This window comes from Ischnura elegans, chromosome 3 (assembly GCF_921293095.1).
Source record: "Ischnura elegans chromosome 3, ioIscEleg1.1, whole genome shotgun sequence".
NCBI classification, from domain to species: Eukaryota; Metazoa; Arthropoda; class Insecta; order Odonata; family Coenagrionidae; genus Ischnura; species Ischnura elegans.
This window is the reverse complement of record NC_060248.1, coordinates 20,696,075-20,715,615: the sequence shown is the minus strand read 5'-3', so window position 1 is coordinate 20,715,615 and position 19,541 is coordinate 20,696,075. Positions and strand designations below refer to the sequence as shown.

General features: G+C 35.2%; 1 protein-coding gene across 2 annotated transcripts in view; it reads left to right on the top strand.

Annotated features, from left to right (window-relative positions):
* The window catches only part of LOC124155526 (NACHT domain- and WD repeat-containing protein 1), a 103,830-nt gene extending 84,574 nt beyond the window's left edge, over positions 1–19,256 (top strand). For both annotated transcript variants that reach the window (XM_046529423.1, XM_046529422.1), the window contains exons 20-26: positions 3,807–3,933; positions 6,545–6,719; positions 7,098–7,678; positions 11,150–11,362; positions 12,411–12,585; positions 15,767–15,901; positions 17,275–19,256. In XM_046529423.1, coding sequence (XP_046385379.1) covers positions 3,807–3,933; positions 6,545–6,719; positions 7,098–7,678; positions 11,150–11,362; positions 12,411–12,585; positions 15,767–15,901; positions 17,275–17,528 — 1,660 coding nt within the window. In that variant the 3' untranslated portion in view covers positions 17,529–19,256. The remainder of the gene's footprint in view (positions 1–3,806; positions 3,934–6,544; positions 6,720–7,097; positions 7,679–11,149; positions 11,363–12,410; positions 12,586–15,766; positions 15,902–17,274) is intronic.
* Positions 19,257–19,541: the final 285 nt, after the last annotated feature.

Below are 19,541 nucleotides of genomic sequence, written 5' to 3'. Positions count from 1 at the left end.
TGTATGTCTTTGTTATTGTGTTTTTCTATAGTCTTCTCTTCCTGGGATTATTTCCGCTATTAAAAGCAACAATGCTCCTCACACTCCTAAATCACTAGTGAACCAGCAGCCGTGGCATCCAGGCATTTCAAATTGACAATGAGGATGCCGAATTTTAAGGAAAAGTTTGTGTTAGGAGGCAATGACTAGGAGTTGTACGAGGAAAGGCTGCGCAAATATGTAGGTAATTACGTTGGATCTGGGAGACAGTGTGGCGGAGGAAACAAAGAAGGCAATACTGTAATTGTTCATAGACAAAGAGATGTACAAAGTGCTTCGAAAATTTTGCAATCAGAAGAAACAGTGCGCTCTATTGCAAATTAAGGAGATACTTTAGACTTACTTTAGCGAACAGAAATAGGTCATTGCGGAATGACACACTACTAACCTGCGAGTACATGGTAGTGCAACTGAATTAGAGTATGCCATGTGGTTAAGAGAACTTTCACAGTAGTGTAAGCATGGTGCAGTCCTCTATTAAGTCTTCTGTAACCAATTAGTGTTAGGCTTGAAAGATAGGGCCATAGTTCAGGCGGAGAACAAGGACCAGACGTTTGAGAAGGCTGTGGACATTGCTGCATTGAGACAAAAGAAATACACAAAGCTCACAAACAATAGACTCATTTGTATTACTTCTTGAGCATGTACTAGCTTTAGTGACAGTGTGGGCTCTTATGGAGAATCATTTTTCTCCTTAAGCCACCTAATGAGTTGTTGCCAAATCATATAATCAGTAAATTTTGCAATTTAATGATTTATTTCAATGCATTATCATACGCTACATTACCAGGGATCTATCATTTCCATAAAGTAAATAATAAAAGTTTTAAAAAAATTTTGAAATTTTCCTATACTAACAATGCTTTATAGGCTTCTTCTTTGACTATCCCCTTCACTCAAACATGGCAACTGGTACCTTGCATTGCCTTGAATCTTTCACAGAAAGTTTTTTTGAACTCTATTTTCCTGGAAAAAGTGCTGTACTTTATGATTATGTAATGGGAAATTCCACTGAAAATGGATGATTATGCGATAAAAAAATATCCTCCTCACTGAAAATTACAGTGAAAGCAGTTCTTCTCTTACCTGCATGTTATTCTAAAAATTCCAATTTGAAAATTGCTTAGTAATCATGCGCTCCAAACGACCCATCGCCATGCTTGCTGAGCATGATGTCGAGTCCAATTAACAATACGTTTACCTGGTGCCAGTAGACTATTTTTCCCAGTTTTAGAAAAACATATGCACATCTCTGCACTTTTTTCTATGTACAGTTAATTTTTTTCATAGCAATAGATATCAATGTCATCATAAGTCATGTGAAAGATTTACACTGAATAATTGACAGGTTTAAAGAATGTATGCATACTGGAAAATGCAGCACAGTTTTCACAAGTAGCGTTTATTACATTTTCATCCTCCTCATCTACGGCAATTTCCACAGTATAAGATTATTGTTCTCACTTAACGTTCTGGTGCTACCTTAGCCCCAACACTGTAAACCCTCAAATTTATTATCACTTGAATCTATCCAATTGCTGAATCACCATATATCTCTCTTCCAGACTTTAGGAATGCTGAGTAAATTGGCATCAAATGTGTTCCATTGTATTTATCCAAAACGCTAACTTCACTTATTCCAATATTGTACTCATTAGACATTAAAAGCAGTGAGTAAATGACAGTAGTAAAATGAGATAAAAACCAAACTCTAGATTACTAGTGGAAGAGATAGTTCATTCGATTTACATATGTTACATTTTAATTTTGTGGCTTCTCAATTCCGCACCAAGAAATCTTCATTGCTGGAGAGTAAATCAGCGACCATGAATTAATCTACCTTCAGAATCTTCCCAGAATGTGCCTTTATAAAGTCTGAGTCAGCCATCGCACAATGCATGCACCGTAAAATATTTAAAAGCATTCAAAACTGTTTTTGACACACCCTTCAAGTTATGAATCAGTATCGTCGTAGCTGTTTGTTAAGGTCGTACTGTTTGTTATTGCCATGAAGCAAATCTGCTTACTAGCATTCTGACGTCACTGTGCGTTTTTGTAGCGTGAAAGAATTAAGTAATTTTCGCAAATTTTGAAGCTCTGTAGCTACAAGAATATTTGGAAGTATGAAATCATATTTTGCTAACGTTATAACTTTTTTCTTTATATGCAGCAAATTGAATGGCTTCATAGCAAAAGCTCATAATCAAAGTAAAATTGGATTTCAATGACATGGCAATCATCGGTGGTAATAATCGTGTTAAAAAATGAGCAGAAGGTGTGTAATAAGGTTGAAACAACTAGTGGCAGTTGAGGACTAGAGCATTTCAATGATAAATAAGGGAAGGTCAAAGTGTGAACAGTGCTGCAAAAGAGTGCTATTGGGGTGAATCAATTTTCTGCATTTGAAAGGTACTGTAAGAGTATCATAATTCAAAATCAGTCCTCTAATTTTCTGAGGCGGATGGGGAAAGTAATATCTACAATATTTTTGAACTTCTAAGCTGACATGTAAAAGTTCTTTGGTCAATGAATTGTCTTTATGGAAAGGTACCTATTTTTAAGTGTGTGATGCTGACCATTTATTTTGTAATAACACTAATTAGCCACAATCGACCACTTTTAGTTTTGGTTATTGTCTTTTATACACTTTAAACACCTCTTTTTGTGGTACTTTTCAACATTCTTGAGCATACTTCTATTTTCCCTTCTTTCAAATTTATTTGCATGTCATTAGTATACTTACTTAACATTTATTATCTTTATTATATCTTATAAGAGCTATAAAACACTCCTTTTGTATTAATTTTGTTATCTGGTCTCATTATAAATGTGGGTTTTGTTTATTGAGTAGACAAGGTTGTGGCCTGAAAATTTTTTGATGGGAGGGGGCCAATTGGAAGATAAATTGCATTAAAGGGGGTTCATTTGAGTGGGATGCTCCTAAGACTGTATCTGCTTAACTTTGTGAGGGATTTGAACCCCTTAACTACTCCACCATTGGCTACTACCATGTATGTTGATCAACACACTCCTGCTCTAAATGTAAATGTTTATTTCTTAATGAGAGTGAATCCTTGTTTGGAAATTGGCTTTTAGGGAATAATGAATATCAGTTATTGATTTGTAAATGGAGCAAGTCTCAGTCCTTTACAGTACAAATTACAATCAAGCCTTGTGACCCTCGTATTTGAAAACATGATGATGTAGATTAGGATTAACATCCTGAATGGCAGTCTTCAAAATGGAATAGAAGAACAGACATGAATTAAAATTAGCATGGTTATGCCATCAGCCAATTTTAGTTTCCTTTAATTGTCATCAGTGTCTCTTCATTATTCTGTTACTGATGCCAATTTCTGATGTAATTTTCATTTTGTCATGTAAATATTTTAGTGCTGGAGTTTTAATGATTTTATTGGCGGAGATAATTCTTTCTTAATTGAGGATATTTTATGAAACATATGTATGTATTGGAATTTCAATAAAAGTGAGAAATATAATCTCCCAAAACTGGTTTTTGGTGATGTAGGAAAACAGTAATGGGCATGATGATGGGCACCTGAGGTTATCTATGAACAGGAGAAGTGTAAAATCACTGAGTTTGAAGCAAAAACTCCAGAGAATCCCAGTTAATAGATATTTCAGTAATCTACATAGAGCTGCAGTTACTGCATGTGTATTGATCCAAAAGTTACTAATCTACAAAATAATATTTTTGTTCATTTGTATACGCTATTAATTACATACATATTTCATTTCCATTACAGCTATAACAGAAGGAAGCTTGATGAATTGCCGTTTCAAGTGTTTTCTTTGGTGGGAACAATAAGGGATAAATTCCTTTTTGATCCTTCCTGGCTGGTTCACAAACTCTGTGGTTCTGATGTTTATCAGGTTTGTAATTTTCATTTAGATGTCAATATCTCAATCTCATCTTGATAAATCATCCCTGTCTCTTACCTTGCTTCCGTTTCTGCTGTTTGCTGCTACTCTTGGGAAAAAAAATTCTGTGTAAAATGTAGGGAAATTTAAAAAAAATTCTGAAGCTAATTCAGCTGAATCCAGCATTTCCTTAATATGGATAGGTAAGGCTACATCACAGTAAAAATAGTTTAGTAGCTCGTCATGAACTTCCAATGCCAAATCGCAGGATGGCGAGTGTAGCTCATCATCAGATTTTTATAATTTTAGCTCTAATTACGGGAAACAACATAAATATTTTTAGAGTTTAACAATGTTAAAACATCCATAATGTTCATAAAGAACTCATATTTCATGAAATATGATGCATTGGAAAGAATAAACGATTTTATATGAGTTCTGATAGCTGTGCTCTCGATGTCCTTACCAGAAGAGGGTTCATTCATGAACAATATGAAATAATAACCACTTTTTATTCCACTGTTTTACATTGATTACAGACTACAAAATAGAATTTCATTACCTACCATTCCCTGTAAAAAGAACCACAGAAAAAATAAATAGAGGACAGGAGCACGATATTCAGAAATTAAACTAAAGTGGAAGGGGTTAATGCAAAGAAAACATATTTATGTATCCTGTGTTTTTTAATGCTGTAAAATGAAACCTTTGGATGATTAAAAATTTTGGACAAAATCTTCTGAGCAAATCAAAGTACATGATAACAATGCTGTAACTGTATGGCTTGTAAAACAATCACACCAGTTGATGTTAGCTGACTCAAAATTTTCCTCTCTGATGATTTGAATTTTAAATGGTTTTTATCAAAATGATAAGTAGGGGTAACCATGGTGTTTGAATGATGAAGGCTATTAAGTGCTCATGATGGGGGCTGAAGGTGTTAAAAAATGTCCAATCTTTGACTCTGTGAATAATGAACAAGCCCTTACACTGGTACTGAAAAAATTATGAATTTGAAGTTGTTATGTACTATTGCTTTTGATATGAAGGTGATATGCATATTTTATTGCCACAGGAGCAGCAAATTGTGCTTGTGTTACTATAAAACTCACAGTAAAGGGGTCGATCACCTGGACCCAAAATTACAATTCTTAGGAATTACTCAATTTATGTGAGGGAAAATTTTGTTTCAATGTAGTATATATATATATTGTAACCTGTCTCGTTGGGTTTTGGGGTGGGGGAGGATTCTTTGGAGGGTTCGCTCAGGGCGAGCGGGTCGTGGTTCGGGAGTAAGAGGAGGTGGGGGAAACAAAAAGGGAAAAGTGGGTGTGGGGTGGGTTTCAATTGCTGAATGGAGGCTGGCGTGCACGAAATAACGAAGGCTTACGTGGCAATTTACAATTTCAACAAAACTTTTAATACACAATTTAACTTTGAAATGAACAACAAAACACATAAATGGATTATTCTTCTGCATATAAAAAAAATACTGCTACTGGCCAGTTAAATGCAAAGTGACAACAATTATAAAACAATAAAAGAAAAGACACTCTGTTTTTAACAAATGTTGTCGTAAATAAAAGAAAACGGAATAGTTGAATAATGACAAATGCCAATATCAAATTATCACATTTTGTCCTAATCACTATAATTAACTGTTTACACACACGCGGGGAAAAAGGGGAGGGCATAAAAAAATGCACGGGAATGTTTCTCAGTTCTTCTTGTCTTGAATAGTGGGGGGAAATGGGGCTCTTCGGGGTATTCTGAATTCAGTGGGGGGGGATATAGGTGACAGGAATACTTATCGCTCTCTCTGAGTTGCGGATGGAGATGGCTTCCTTGGCTGGCTCCGGTCAATGTCGCTGCATCTCCTCTCGCTATGGGATGAGAGAATCTCTTCACTGGGCATCGTGGAGTGACGTTTCTCTAATTTGCGTGCTGGAAATCTCCCTCTCGTCTCCTCTTTCCATTACATAAATTCAAAGTCAACTTCTACGTCTCGCTGCATCTCTCTCTTGCTCTCGTCCACAGGTTTACGGGTTTGCCTCAGATGACCACCAGAGCCTCCGGCTGCGTCTATATGCCGAATAGTCTCTATTTCGCTGGCTGTACTCAGCTTTTATAGCCCTGTGGGCCACTTTCTGGGGGTGGGGTAAGGAGGGGAGATTCGGGATGGCAGGTTCTCTGACTCTTCAATAGGGGAGGGGGGTTTTTGCCAAAGTTCGTGGAGGGTGGGGTTAGTGGGTTACATCACCTTCCGTTTGCTAAGTGCAGGTGTTCTTCTCTCGCTGTGGGGTGGGGTAAACTTGCTGCTAGTCACGTACACATAGGAAAATTCTGCTCTTGAACTAGGCGGAAGAATCGTGGGAGGGGGGGGTATGGAAAAACACGGCACCTCATGGGTCATTCACGCTTCACTTCACATACACACGGACACATTCACACAAAATTACATAAGCCTTCCCTACCTTGTAAACGCCGATTTAGACGCCCATGAACCGCACCAAGCGGCATCCGTTACAATATATATAGTAGATCGTACTTCACGAGAAAACCTGATTTGTGATAGCCTATCTTTTCTTCATTTTGAATGTTTTCTTCTTCTTATTTTTCAAAGTTACTTGAAGATATTTTAATGGAAAAGGATTGGTCTGAATGTGGAGACTTATGCCTTCTAAAAAGATGGCTGGAGGAGAGTTCAGCTGCTCTCAATTATGATGGTAGTCAGTTCTACACTCAGGCATATATACGTTTGCAGAAGATAATTGACACTGCTAAAAGTGAGGGAAGGGGTAAGTATCACCCTCAAAAACTCACTGAATTATTGATACTTAATATCAACACCACTTGTAAATATGTAGGTAAAGATTTTTGATAACTTAAAATCCTTTTTATTACACTAGTGATTGGTCAAATATTTTTTATGCAATGCCCAACTATAAATCTTGATTATAATTTTTTTAATTAAAGATTATCAATTCAAATATTGAATTCTCATATTGGAACAGGTCAGAATAAATCTTTAGGAATTGAATTTTTTGCCACTAATTGCTATCATACAGTTTACTTCTAAATTAAATTACTGTAATTTTCTTTCAATTATGAGAGTAACACACAGATTTTATCTACATCTTAATTCTGTTGATACAAAATTATTTTTCTTTTTGTAGGTGATCAAGATTATCCTTTCATCCAAAGTTTGTTGAAAGCATCTCTGGATCCTCCAATAACATCTTTAATTCCTGGAATTCCTGACAAGGTTGATGATATGAACAAGTACCTGATGAGTTTAGTTGAATGTGAGAATGAAGAGGACAAGGAAGAAAATGATGAAGAATATGATGAAAAGCATTCCTTTGACTTTCTTTGCCGTTTGCCACCAGGCAAAAATCTTGTGGCCACTGCATCATCAGCCCATGAAGAAATTTGTGTGTGGGACGTTGGGGGCAATAAAAAGGACAGACATTATAGGCTTGAAGGTCCAGTGAAGCTTTGTAGCTTGAAAGGTGTTCCTCATCCTGTAGCTTTGAAACCAGTGGATGGACGACGTGTTGTAGCTCTCTGTCGCAGAGAATTGAGACTATATGATTTGGAAAATGGTTGTTTGCTTTCAAGGCTAAAAGGAGTAATGAACCAAAAAATGCCATATTATGGTCTGCATGGACAAGGGTATGTGGCAGCCCTTTCACGGAATCGCATGCATGTAAATCTACTCCATGTGGATACAGGAGACTGTGTTGCCACATTCAAGGTAAATTTACTGCACATTAATTTACAGTTTCAATTTTGTAATGGAAAGAATTTCAAGCTTGCTGCTAGAAGTAAGGTACTTCATATCATTTCGGATATCTTATTATTATTATATTCTTTTCTCTATGATAATAATATTAATAATTTATTAACCTTCAAATCTTACAAGGTAAGTCAGTATAATAATTATATATAAGTATACGTATTGAGAACATTGAGAGGAATATAATGTTTACAATGTGAAGGCACTTTTGTCCTCTACAAATTCATTTAATGAATAGAAAGCTTTTTTTGCATAGCATTTGTTTTATCATAGAATGGAATATTTTAATGTCTTTTATCGTTTTGATTGAATCACCTTATTGAAATAATGGATTCCAGTATACAATACACATTTTTCATAAAGTGATCTTTTATGGAATAGGTATATGTACTATTGAAGTAATTAAGACGGTTTGGTATTTGTGATGACTCAGATGGGGTGTGTATAAATGAGGGTTATTTCTAACAAACATCATTATATTCAGTATGTAAATACATGGAAGAGAGGTGTTATTAATGTGGCAACTCCAGTTCAGGTTGTTATCTATATTTAAGCTTAAAAATCTAACATTATCAACACTAATAAATGGCAAACTATTTTCTAGCCTTGAATAATTTTCTTTATGCTTCAAGTAATTAGGCTCTGAATAATGCATTTAATGTGTGTCGTTATCATTGCTTATTAAATCATTGATCGAAACCAGTTTTTGGCTTTGCTAATGGTTGCCATAGGGAGGGGGATTAGAGTCAAAACGGCTGACCTTTCGACACTTTCCTGTAGCTCTTGCTCAAGTAATTTTGATGGTAAAAGTATTATTATTTCTTGCTACTTTGGTTGTATGGCTGTATATCACTTACAGTGTACGTCTTCCATCTCCATACCATCTTCTCTTTACCATTGAGTTCACTGGTAATGAAAAATTTTTGGATTCTTTTTTGTTATATACGACCAATTTGGCTGTGAAGTGTTTACTATTCAGAAAATTTCCAGCTCTCCTTTCAAACATAATGCCACTAACACTGTTGTAGCAGTATTAAAAAATGTGATGGGTGAAATTTTAAAGCGTTATTGAAAAGCACATTGAAAGAATTCCCACTGTGGTTAAGAGAAAAAGGAATTTCAATGAACTTAGAAAAGCATAGTTACTGATGTTATCGTTCAGCATTGGTTAAATGCAAATGAAAATTAATGCAATGATATATTGCGGACGGCAAATCATCTGCGTGGGAAGACGGTAATAATTATATTTCCAGTAAACACGTATGACTCATGCATGAGGTCATAAAGAAGTCTGACGAATTTGTAGGACTCCTTCAAAAGAGTCCCAAATGGCCTCATAATGATGTCTCCGTGAGGTCATATGCACTCGTATAGGAATTCTTTTCGCGGTCTCACACGACTCTGAAGGAGCTCATACAAGAGGTCTTATAGGACTCCTATAACAGTTCCAATATGATATAGGCGCAAATGTGGCGCCTACACGTGTGTGATAATGGAACTACCTGGAGAACCAGAAAAATTACCCACTTCGTATTAATTCCGATAGATGGCTTTGAATTAGCCTACAAAAACGCCGGGGCCCCTACCAGCCCATTAATTAAGATTTCAAAATACTTTACACACCTTTATTTAAGAAAACTCTCCGATGACATAAGTACCCGACGTATCCAATTAAAATAAAGCAAAAGAATACATATAATGAGAACCATAGGTGGAAATAAGACAGAAAAACAAAATGGAATAGACAACTTCATGATATGTATAAATTTATTCTTCATAATATTAAGTCAATAAACAAACATCACGAGTTTTTGAATTCTTCCTCTCTGCATACTTTACGCGGTCTCCGCTTGATACAGCCACTGCCTCTCCACTCTCTCCAAGGCGACACCACTTGCTGATGTCGGGTTCCATTTCATAACAGAGGCTGAAAAAAAACATTGAACTTAATTAAGTTCAATGTTGTTTGTTGAGTTATAATTGATAACATGATAACATCAAATAAACCAGATAAAGACTATTTATCTCATAAGCAGTCCCTAAATACTCCCAGGGCCGGTTTTAGCACCGAAGATGACCATTTTAACTTAGTTAATTTTAGGAGTAACCGAATTAGTGAAATACTTTTGATTAACTCTTACACTTAATTACATTCCTATTGCATTAGAATGCTCTTAGAAGTTAACTTAAATACATGGTGAACGTTATTTCCATGCTTTATCGTTCCATAAGTTACATTACGAAGTGAAATCAAGCAAATTATAAATCGTTTAGCACTTTTGTTTGTTTACGTCATGATTTTGAGAACTGAGAAGTTTATAAACTTCAATGATCTTAGGGAAAACTGTTTTGTGAACCCGAGATAATAAAAACACTGCTTGAACACGTACTAGATATGATCGAGATAGTGTATATTAGCGGAGATAATTTAAAATGCGATAACAGCAAATTTATAAGGATACGATGAATGAATGAAATGAAACATGAACAACAACAAAGGCACGTTACAATACGTGTTCCACCTAAATATTTTACATGAATATTTACCGATACTCAATGATAAGCATGAACTTAACCAGCTTGGAAAATAGTATAATTAATGGATTTTCTCATTAACAAGTGGATAAAGAATCGTACACATAAAATCATTGAAACTTACCTTCCAAGTCTCCGTGCACGTAACACATCATGATGTCCACAAGGTTCGTGCCGATCTCAGATCCGATGGAATCCTGATTCACGTTCGTATAGACACAAGGAAAAACACGAGCAAGAACTAAGCCATCGAGTACACACGATATTAATCATAAACTAGACGTCTGAGCTCAAGGCAGTAGAATAACACGACAACACAATGGCGGACCCAGCGGAAAGTGGAAGTGTCAGCCTATTTAATAGAATCGGAGGGAGAAGTTTACGAACCCATCTCTTAATATAAAGAGTTAATTGAAGGAAGAAAAAATATTATACACGCAGAAATATGTAATTACGATTGATATTATAATTCATTAACATATACATGACTTGATTTTTCAGGACTCATGTGTGTGAGATCTTGAAGACCCCATGAAGTGTGAGGTCTTCAAGACTTCATGAAGTATGCGGTCTTTAAGACATCATTCTTGTGACCTCATGAAGTGTGAGGTCTTAAAGGCCCTTTCATGTCTCTTAATGTGGAATCTTAAAGGAGTCCAACGTATGAGTTCATATAAGACCTCATTACGAATACTGTGTTGACTGGGTTATTACCGCAATGGTTATGAGAATCTGGAAACAGGTCTATGCTTCTATATTTTGCCAAATCATTGCCCTAATAATAACACACTGATCAATTTGCTGTCTTTATTTTGTTTTATGTAGGAGTTTAATTTTTAATGAGACAAATGAACTTATACCAGTCTTAATCTATATCTTATCCTTTATTTACAGGCAGGAGAAGATAGATTTCTTGACTCGCTTTTGGTGTCAGGAGATGGAAGAATTTTGGTTTGTGGAGATGAAACCCAGAAACCATTTCCACTTCTGGTGTGGGACTTGGCTTCAAGAAAACTGTTGTATGACCTTAGAATACCTCGGCATGATTTTGTCACCCGGTTAGCTGGCATAACTTATGAAGGACATTATGTGTGCTGTGTTTGCAAGGTTTGATATTTTATTAAAAACTTTTACTTGTTACTGTCATCACAGAGTGATAAGATAACTGAGAATTAACTTCATAATTTGTTGAATTACCTTCATAATTTTACTGAAAAGCTTACGCAAAAAAAAAACGCTTCAACAATACCTGCTCTTGCCAGAAAGCAGTAGACTTTGACCAGAAAATTACATGGTGGCTAGTTGCAGACTAGTGACAAATAAATTCCACTACAGTAGTGAGTTAATGACAAATTCTCAAGAATTAATGAGGGAATATGTTGCAGAGGTTATGTGACCAACAGGGGCGGATCCAGGATTTCTTTCTGGGAGGGGCACAAGCAAGGCCGTATCCAGAATTTTGTTCAGGGGGGGGCACAAGGATACCTCGTTATACAAAACGAACGAAATGATAATGGGACCGTATTAAAAATCTAGCATATTTTTAAGGGTCTGGGGGGGAACCCCCTGGATCCGCCTATGGTGACCAACATGCACTGGTTGCAGAGGCACCTTTATCTTGCACAAATGAAAGGCAAAAGTAATTACATAAATCACATAGACGGATGAACTCAACTGTTAATAGGCACTTTTGATCCTTGCATCCTTCTCTTTTTCATTCCAATGAATTCATTTCAAATTGCTGGAAGCAATTATCCTTTATCTAAATTTTAATGATATCTATGTTAATTCCTATAAGTTTTATATCTTCCTATCTCCCCACCACATAGGCATTTACTTAGTTGAACACATCTTAATCTAATTAAACTACTTGCTTGTTAATTTTTGCTGTATATATGCTTCAACCAGTCTTATTTGCATTACTTAGAGATAATTGATCTGCAACACCATTACTGATAATATTGAATTTCAGCAAGATAGCCTTTGAATCTTCTGATATATATCTCCAACCTTTCTCTGAGTGTTGTATCAGTATGAAACAGCTGTCAAATGCTTCATTGAAGCTACTCAATATAAGCGGAGGATTATATTTAGCCATTATCATGAGGTTATGTAGATGCAAATCTTATATTTAAATTTTGTAATCGTTTTTCAGGAGGTTGATGAGCCATCTCCCAACTTTATAGTTGTTTATGATTTACAAAGTGGAACATTATTTAAAAAATGGAAACCTGGTGTGGATACTGTGTCCATTGACATATCATCTCCCGAAGGATGTGTTTTGAGTGGATTGGAAGATTCAAGGATACTTGTATGGGATCTCATCACTGGTATGTTTCATGAATTATGTTTCATAATGATAGGTGTCAGTGGCGCAGTGAGGGGGGGCTTTAGGGGTTAAACCCCCCACCCCTAGAGCTCAGAGAAATATTTAAGTTTAATCCATTTTACTTCAATGGATTGATATTACTATTAGAATAGTGTAAGGATAAATAAAATATCCCTCAGGAAGCGTAAAATTCACCATTTTGAACCATGTATGTTAAAATTCTGCAATATATTAACCTGTTAACCGGGGAATCCCCTTTTTAATTACGCAGCATACAACGGGCGCGCACACTTTCGCTAGGACGTATCGGTACGTCACGCCCGGAGGACGTAATTTCATATTATTATTTTTTTATTCATGCTTAAAATAAATGAAAAGACTATGAAATATATATTTTTTCGTTTATTTATACATATGGCACAAAGGAATGTACAAAATTACAAGCAAATAAAAAAGAATACCAACCATAAAATTGAAACATCGAATTAAAGAATTATAACTTTCAGAAGTAATGATAAAGATTACAATATATATTTTTTTATTTAGATAACAAATAAAAAATTTAAAAAAGTTATGAATTACAGAACAATAAAAAACCAAACAAATAAAATAGAAATGTTGTTTAAAACATTAAATTAAATATAAATATATACGTAAAAACTCAAAACTCGATTTCCGTGTGATATATTTTAAAACAATTGTTGATACATAGTGCTACCTTACAATCTGGACACCAGTTTGTAGATTCTTTCCTAAGACCTTTTTTGTAGCAAACTCGGCATTTTCTGGATTTAGTTTTTCCTACATCGCTTTTCATTTGTTCTGGAAAATGCCTTTCAACTAAGCGTGATGGTTTAGGTGTAGAGCTACTTGTTGATATCTTTGGGTGGATTTTCATTATGTTGTTATCTACCAATTTCTCTACACACTCTATCAAAAAGTGTAATCGATCCAAATGACCTTTATCTTTTTTGTATATAACATATGCATTGAAGCAGCACATATCAATTAATCATAGAAAAATTTTCTTATAAAATTTTTTTAGCCTATTACGGGCAGCCGTGTAGGCCACCATAACGCCATCTCCCAAATCTACGCCGCCCATATTCTTGTTGTAATCCAGGACAACATTCGGTTTTTCTTGCCTTCTTCCTCTCTTTTCAATCATTGTCTTTTCGTCATTATGAATAGAACTGAGCATCAACACGTCTTTTTTGTCCTTCCATTTTAAAACCATAAGTTTGTCCTTGAATCTTACTATATGGTCATTTTTCTGTAATTTTTTTGTTTTTATTTCCTTGGGGATTCCGACTCTGTTTATCCTCATTGTTCCAACAATATCTGTATTTTTTTTACACAAGAGTTCAGCCAAATGAATTGAGGTATAGAAATTATCTAAGTAAATCCTATATCCTTTATTCAGTAAGTCATGTGTTAACTCCAAAACAATTCTTGTTGATTGTTTTTCTTGTGGGTAGTTCGAACCATAATTTGTGTCCTTCCCTGTGTACAAAATTATATTTTGGACATATCCAGTTTGGCTTTCACTCAAAATAAACAACTTCATTCCAAATCTAGCTCTTTTTGTACATATATATTGTTTCCAAGACAAATTCCCTTTCCACAATAAAAGAGATTCATCTACGCATATTTCTCGTTCACATGCGTAAAAATTTTTAAACTTTACTGACAAATTATTGATGATTGGATCAATTTTATATGCTTTTCTATTACATGTGTTAGGATCAAAACTTAGATTGTCTGCAAAATGCAAAAATTTACATAATAAACCAAACCTGCTTTCGCTCATAGTTTCATAAAAAAATGGTGTTTCAATTATTCTTCTCCTTGAAAAATAAAGTTCCAAAGCCGGTTTTCCGATTATTCCTTGTAAAATTAGGAGCCCCAAAAAAATCTTCATTTCAGCTTCATTTGTATCCTTCCATTTTCGAATTCTTGAACGTGGTTTTAACTCAGGATTTTTATCAAAAAATTGAGCGGCGTACAAATTTGTTTGCTCTGTAATTAATTTGATAAGTTTCTCATCTAAAAACTTCTCAAGATAAAACAAAGGAACTTTTTTTGGAGGAGTATCGAAAGTTTTTCCAGGATGTGCAGTGAAGGGAAATGGTGGTCTTTCTGCATTTTGAGGTAGCCATTCTTCAGAAGCAATGCTGTTGCTAGGGCAAACTTTATCAACCTCTTCACTCTCTTCATTCTCAGTATCACTCAATTCCGTATCATAGTCAAAATTACTGTCAGATGAATCCGATGACGAACTCATAATACGTTTCCTTTTTCTACCTGCCGGTGCATTGATTTCGTCATCGCTGATATCACTTTCATTCATTTTGATGGATAATTATAAAAATGTATTCTAAAATAAAAATGTTGGAAATGTAAAAAATATAAGTAAATGATATATAATACGAAAATAGGTAGGAAAGTGTAAGTACGTACCCGCCACCGCTCACGTCCAACAGTCCACGTCCAACACAGAACAGAACACGTCCAACCACTCCCAATAGCGAAATGATACTGATTTCCTCCGTATCTAAAGTTCAAGTCGAGACATGTATGGATGATAAAAATGTATTCTAAAATAAAGAGGTTAAAAATGTAAAAAATATAAGTAAATGATATATAATACGAAAATAGGTAGGAAAGTGTAAGTACGTACCCGCCACCGCTCACCCAGAACACGTCCAACCACTCCCAATGGCGAAATGATACTGATTCCCTCCCTGTCTTAAAATCAAGTCGAGACGTGTATGGATGACTAATACCTTTGTCGTTCGAAAATATACGCCCCGCCCGTTCCAGGGCGCAACTTATATTTCAAGGACGTATTCATATGTCCTACCCGTACCCGATATTGATTATGTTGGACGTATATATACGTCCCGCTCGGTTAACAGGTTAATCTCGCACCTACCGCTTATCCTGGTGGGTATTCCATACCCTCACACACCCCCATATTATTTGCTCCTAAACCCCCCTCCCAGCCTTAATTCCTGGCTGTGCCCCTGATAGTTGTAATTATCCTTCTAGCATTAGCATTGATTTTTTAGTGATGCCTCTCAGGAAAACTATTTGTGTATCACTTTGCTGAAATGTAATAAAACATGAGTTTTTTGAAAATAATATTCACTTTAATTGACATTTGAAATAATTTCAACTAGGAAACTGCCGCTGGCGATTAAGTGGACACACAGCACCAGTAAATGTTTTGCGGCTTGATCCATCTGGGACTTGTTTCATATCTGCAGATTCGGAGGGGCGAGATCGTTCTCTCAGACTTTGGGATCTTCATGAAGGTATAATGGGATATACTCTTATTTGTTTATAAAATCTCCATTTATTTTTTCCTAAAATTTTAGTGAAAAAAGTAAGCACATTGCATAGATAATCATCCTGATTTTTGTGATCTCATAACCATTAATTGGTGTAAGTGAAATTGTATCTCGAGAGATGAATGTAAACTATATAACTGTGTTCAAGCTCAAATGCTCTACTAGAATTAAAAATTTTAATGTGGAAATTTATCTAGATAAAAATTCTCTGGCCAGATAGGATGATAAGAAAAATTGGATAAATTATTGAACCTAGTAAGGGATGGTATTGATCAGAAGATCAGTGGTAATGATGTATAGTGCCAAAGAAAACATTTTATTTCCTTTTTTTCCAGTCTGCAACTGGGTCTCCAGGTAGCAGGGTGTGTGGCTTGAATGTATCAATATGATAAGGGGCAATGTTATTGAATGTACACATTTTGGATTTTCTTGGGAAGTCAATGTCACAATTCATTTTAATGGAGACTCAATCTCCTGAAGAGTTAGATGTTTACCTGAAGCTCAAAACTACCAAGGAACACCAAAAATATTTGCATAGAAGTTCACTTTTTTCACTCAAGTTTTTTAAATTATTTTCCATCAATTTCCTATGCTAAATTAATCATAGCTGATCACATTTTATAAGTCTACCACTTACATACTCTTTTGAACTCTGTAAACGAAGTTAGTTTTGGCCTTACCTATTTGCTGCCTCCATCTCCTTCAGTCCTCTGCAATCTTAGTATCGCCCCCAAGCTTCCTTATGCCTATCTTGACTTCATAACTTGAACTCATGATGGGTCTTTCTTGCAGGTTTACTTGGAGAAGAAAATATTTACAGGCAAAATGCTTCAAAGTATTTCATAAGATGAAAATTGTAGCAACTTTGAAGACTTGACCTTGACTATTGTCTGTGGGATACATAGTGAATAGAAGGGAGGATTTGGGTGAATTTTAGAGGGACTCATAGTCTGAAAGATGGGTTAATCGAGCATTAGATAATCAGTGCTCTACTGTATTTTTTGACTACGTATACCTTTTGCTGATTTCTTATGTTGAATGGATGATCTGACTGTTTATCTGAGCATGACTATGGTGTTTTGGATGGTGTGAAGTTATTCTGTAATGGTGAATTTGTATGACAAAGAGATCAAAATAGGGCATCTAACTCTACTGTTGACTTCTATAGCATGTAATTATTGATTTTCCCTATCAATCTGAGTGTCCCAACCTCAGTTTTCTCTAATGGTACAGAGTCATAATTTCTCTTTCCAGGAGTCTTCTCTACCCCCTCAGAAGTTCATTCTTCCTTTCTTTTTTTAATTAAATCAATGTCTTACTCTTAATTTATCTTTCAGGAAAACTTATGGCTGTTTACACCCCAAAGAAAATGGCCACTGCTTGGGAGGTCTTGGATCATGGTAAAACTATTGTTCTTGCATTTAAAGACTCTACTATTATTTCTGCACTGCATCTGAAAGGAAAGGTTGAGGGGGAGGCAGACAGAATTATTGGAGAAGAACCTAAGGAATTTTTTAATTGGGATCGTCGGGAGTGTCGTGTGTTTAATTTATGTTCAGAAGAAGGCACAGTCACTTGTCCAACCAGGTGACATGAAACTTCACTCCCAATGAATGAAAAAAAACAATCAGCCCTAGCCTTTTCAGTTGGGCTGAACAGCACCTGTCGAAGCTCTTCATCTGATGGAATGGTGAAGCCAAAGCTGATGCAAACCACCCATCCTCTGCTTTCACTGTGAAAGATAAGGGCTGGATGTATGGTGCACAAATGATGCTAATGCCTCATAAGCTCTGTGGGCGTATCTAAAAGGAACATTGCAACTTACTGCTGGCTCAGTAGGAAAGTATTTGAAAATTTTCTTGATTTATTTGTATTGTACTTTGAATTATACATTTTCCCACATCACTCATGACTTTCATGATCCTGGTAAATAAAACTTTTAGTGTATATGAATACTAACTTAAACCTTTGTGAGGCCACTTACCAGGAAGACTGAAATTAATTTTTGGAATCTGAGCATTTCTCATCTGCTATTAATAAATTTCAGCTCAGCAGAGCGATAAAAGCCATGAGTTCGAGAATAATCATAATTGATACGCATAATTTAATATCAATATTGCCCTTCATACATCACTACTATTTCATTGGTTATCCAATTTTGGAATTGCTACTATTTTCTTACTGTTTATAATCAGAGAAAAATATTGAGGGGAGAAAAAGAGAATTATTTATTGAGCAAAAATTTCCCAATTCATTCATTTTCATTATTAAAAATACAAATGAAGTTAACTCTAGCAAGCCATTCCATACATAGTAAGTTGAGAATGGTTTCTGTTGAATGAATCATGAACTGCATACTATCCATCTTCCAATCACATCTCTTTCAAAGCATGCAGAAATGTTGTCTGCGCTCTTGATTATTCATAAGCATTTATGAGCACGTTAACATTATTCAATTGGATCCCCTTTCAAATCAAATAGTTTCCTCTTCTACTACAGCTGTTAAAATCTAGACATGAATTGTATATTGTGTGTGTATTTGTTCAGATATTATTGTTAAATTATAAATATACTAACAGATGTTCATTTTTAATAAGCAACTTTTGAGCTTATGTTTGGTATCTATGAGAGCGATAGGTATTTTTATGGTAACGTGGTAATATTTTCAAAGCCTGGGATTGAGCCTCCAATTGTTACCCAAAAGAAACATATCTGCCCTTTAATTTAGTAGCTGTACCGTCATTAATGTTTTAGGCTACCATGAATATTTGAAATTATGTTCTAATGATTTATAAATTTTACTTGTTGACATTTTGTCTTTTAAGCAAAAAATTAAGTTTATGTTCATAGTTTCAACTCTACAAATATTGGGAGTATTTTCAAGGTAATTCATTGTCCATGGCATTAATTGTGAATGAAAAAGTGATTCCATGATAACTCTGGTTCATGTACGTGTGTTCATGTATATATGTATCATCGTGTATGTATATGCACATATGTATATATAACTCCAGATTCATATATAAGAAAGTCATATAGGGACTTGTATAAATATTTTAATGTGATTAAGAGAATGACAAAAATAAAGAGGTAAATTATTACAATTTTTTATAGTCTTCCAATTAGGAATAATTGATTTGAAATTTCCACCTTCATCGATTAGAATATCATTCTCTTGATGATATAATTAATTTTTCTATCCCTTATGGTCATAGTTTCTACTTCACATTCAAATTGTTTGTATACATATTGTCTCACTGAAGAAGTGTAGTAATGAAATGTGTGTCATACAGAGTAAATGAGAGGAGGAGAAATAGAGCTTAATATTTTTTCTTTACCTTTTAACTAGTCCCCAAATGGCCTGCTGTCAATATCAAGTGATTTTTTTCAGAACCTTATATGTAATATTATGTAATGACTAAAATTTGAATACCTGCCACTTGCAACCATTTAAACACTTGCATCACAGTAAATATATGACTGCCAGAGGCTAATGGGATAACTAGGAAGTGGGAAAGGGATCCACGATTGGAGTGGCTGCGGAGGCAGTTCTGTAAGGAGCTGCAGCCAAAAAATTGGTAGGTATAAGACGTTGTTGTTCGAC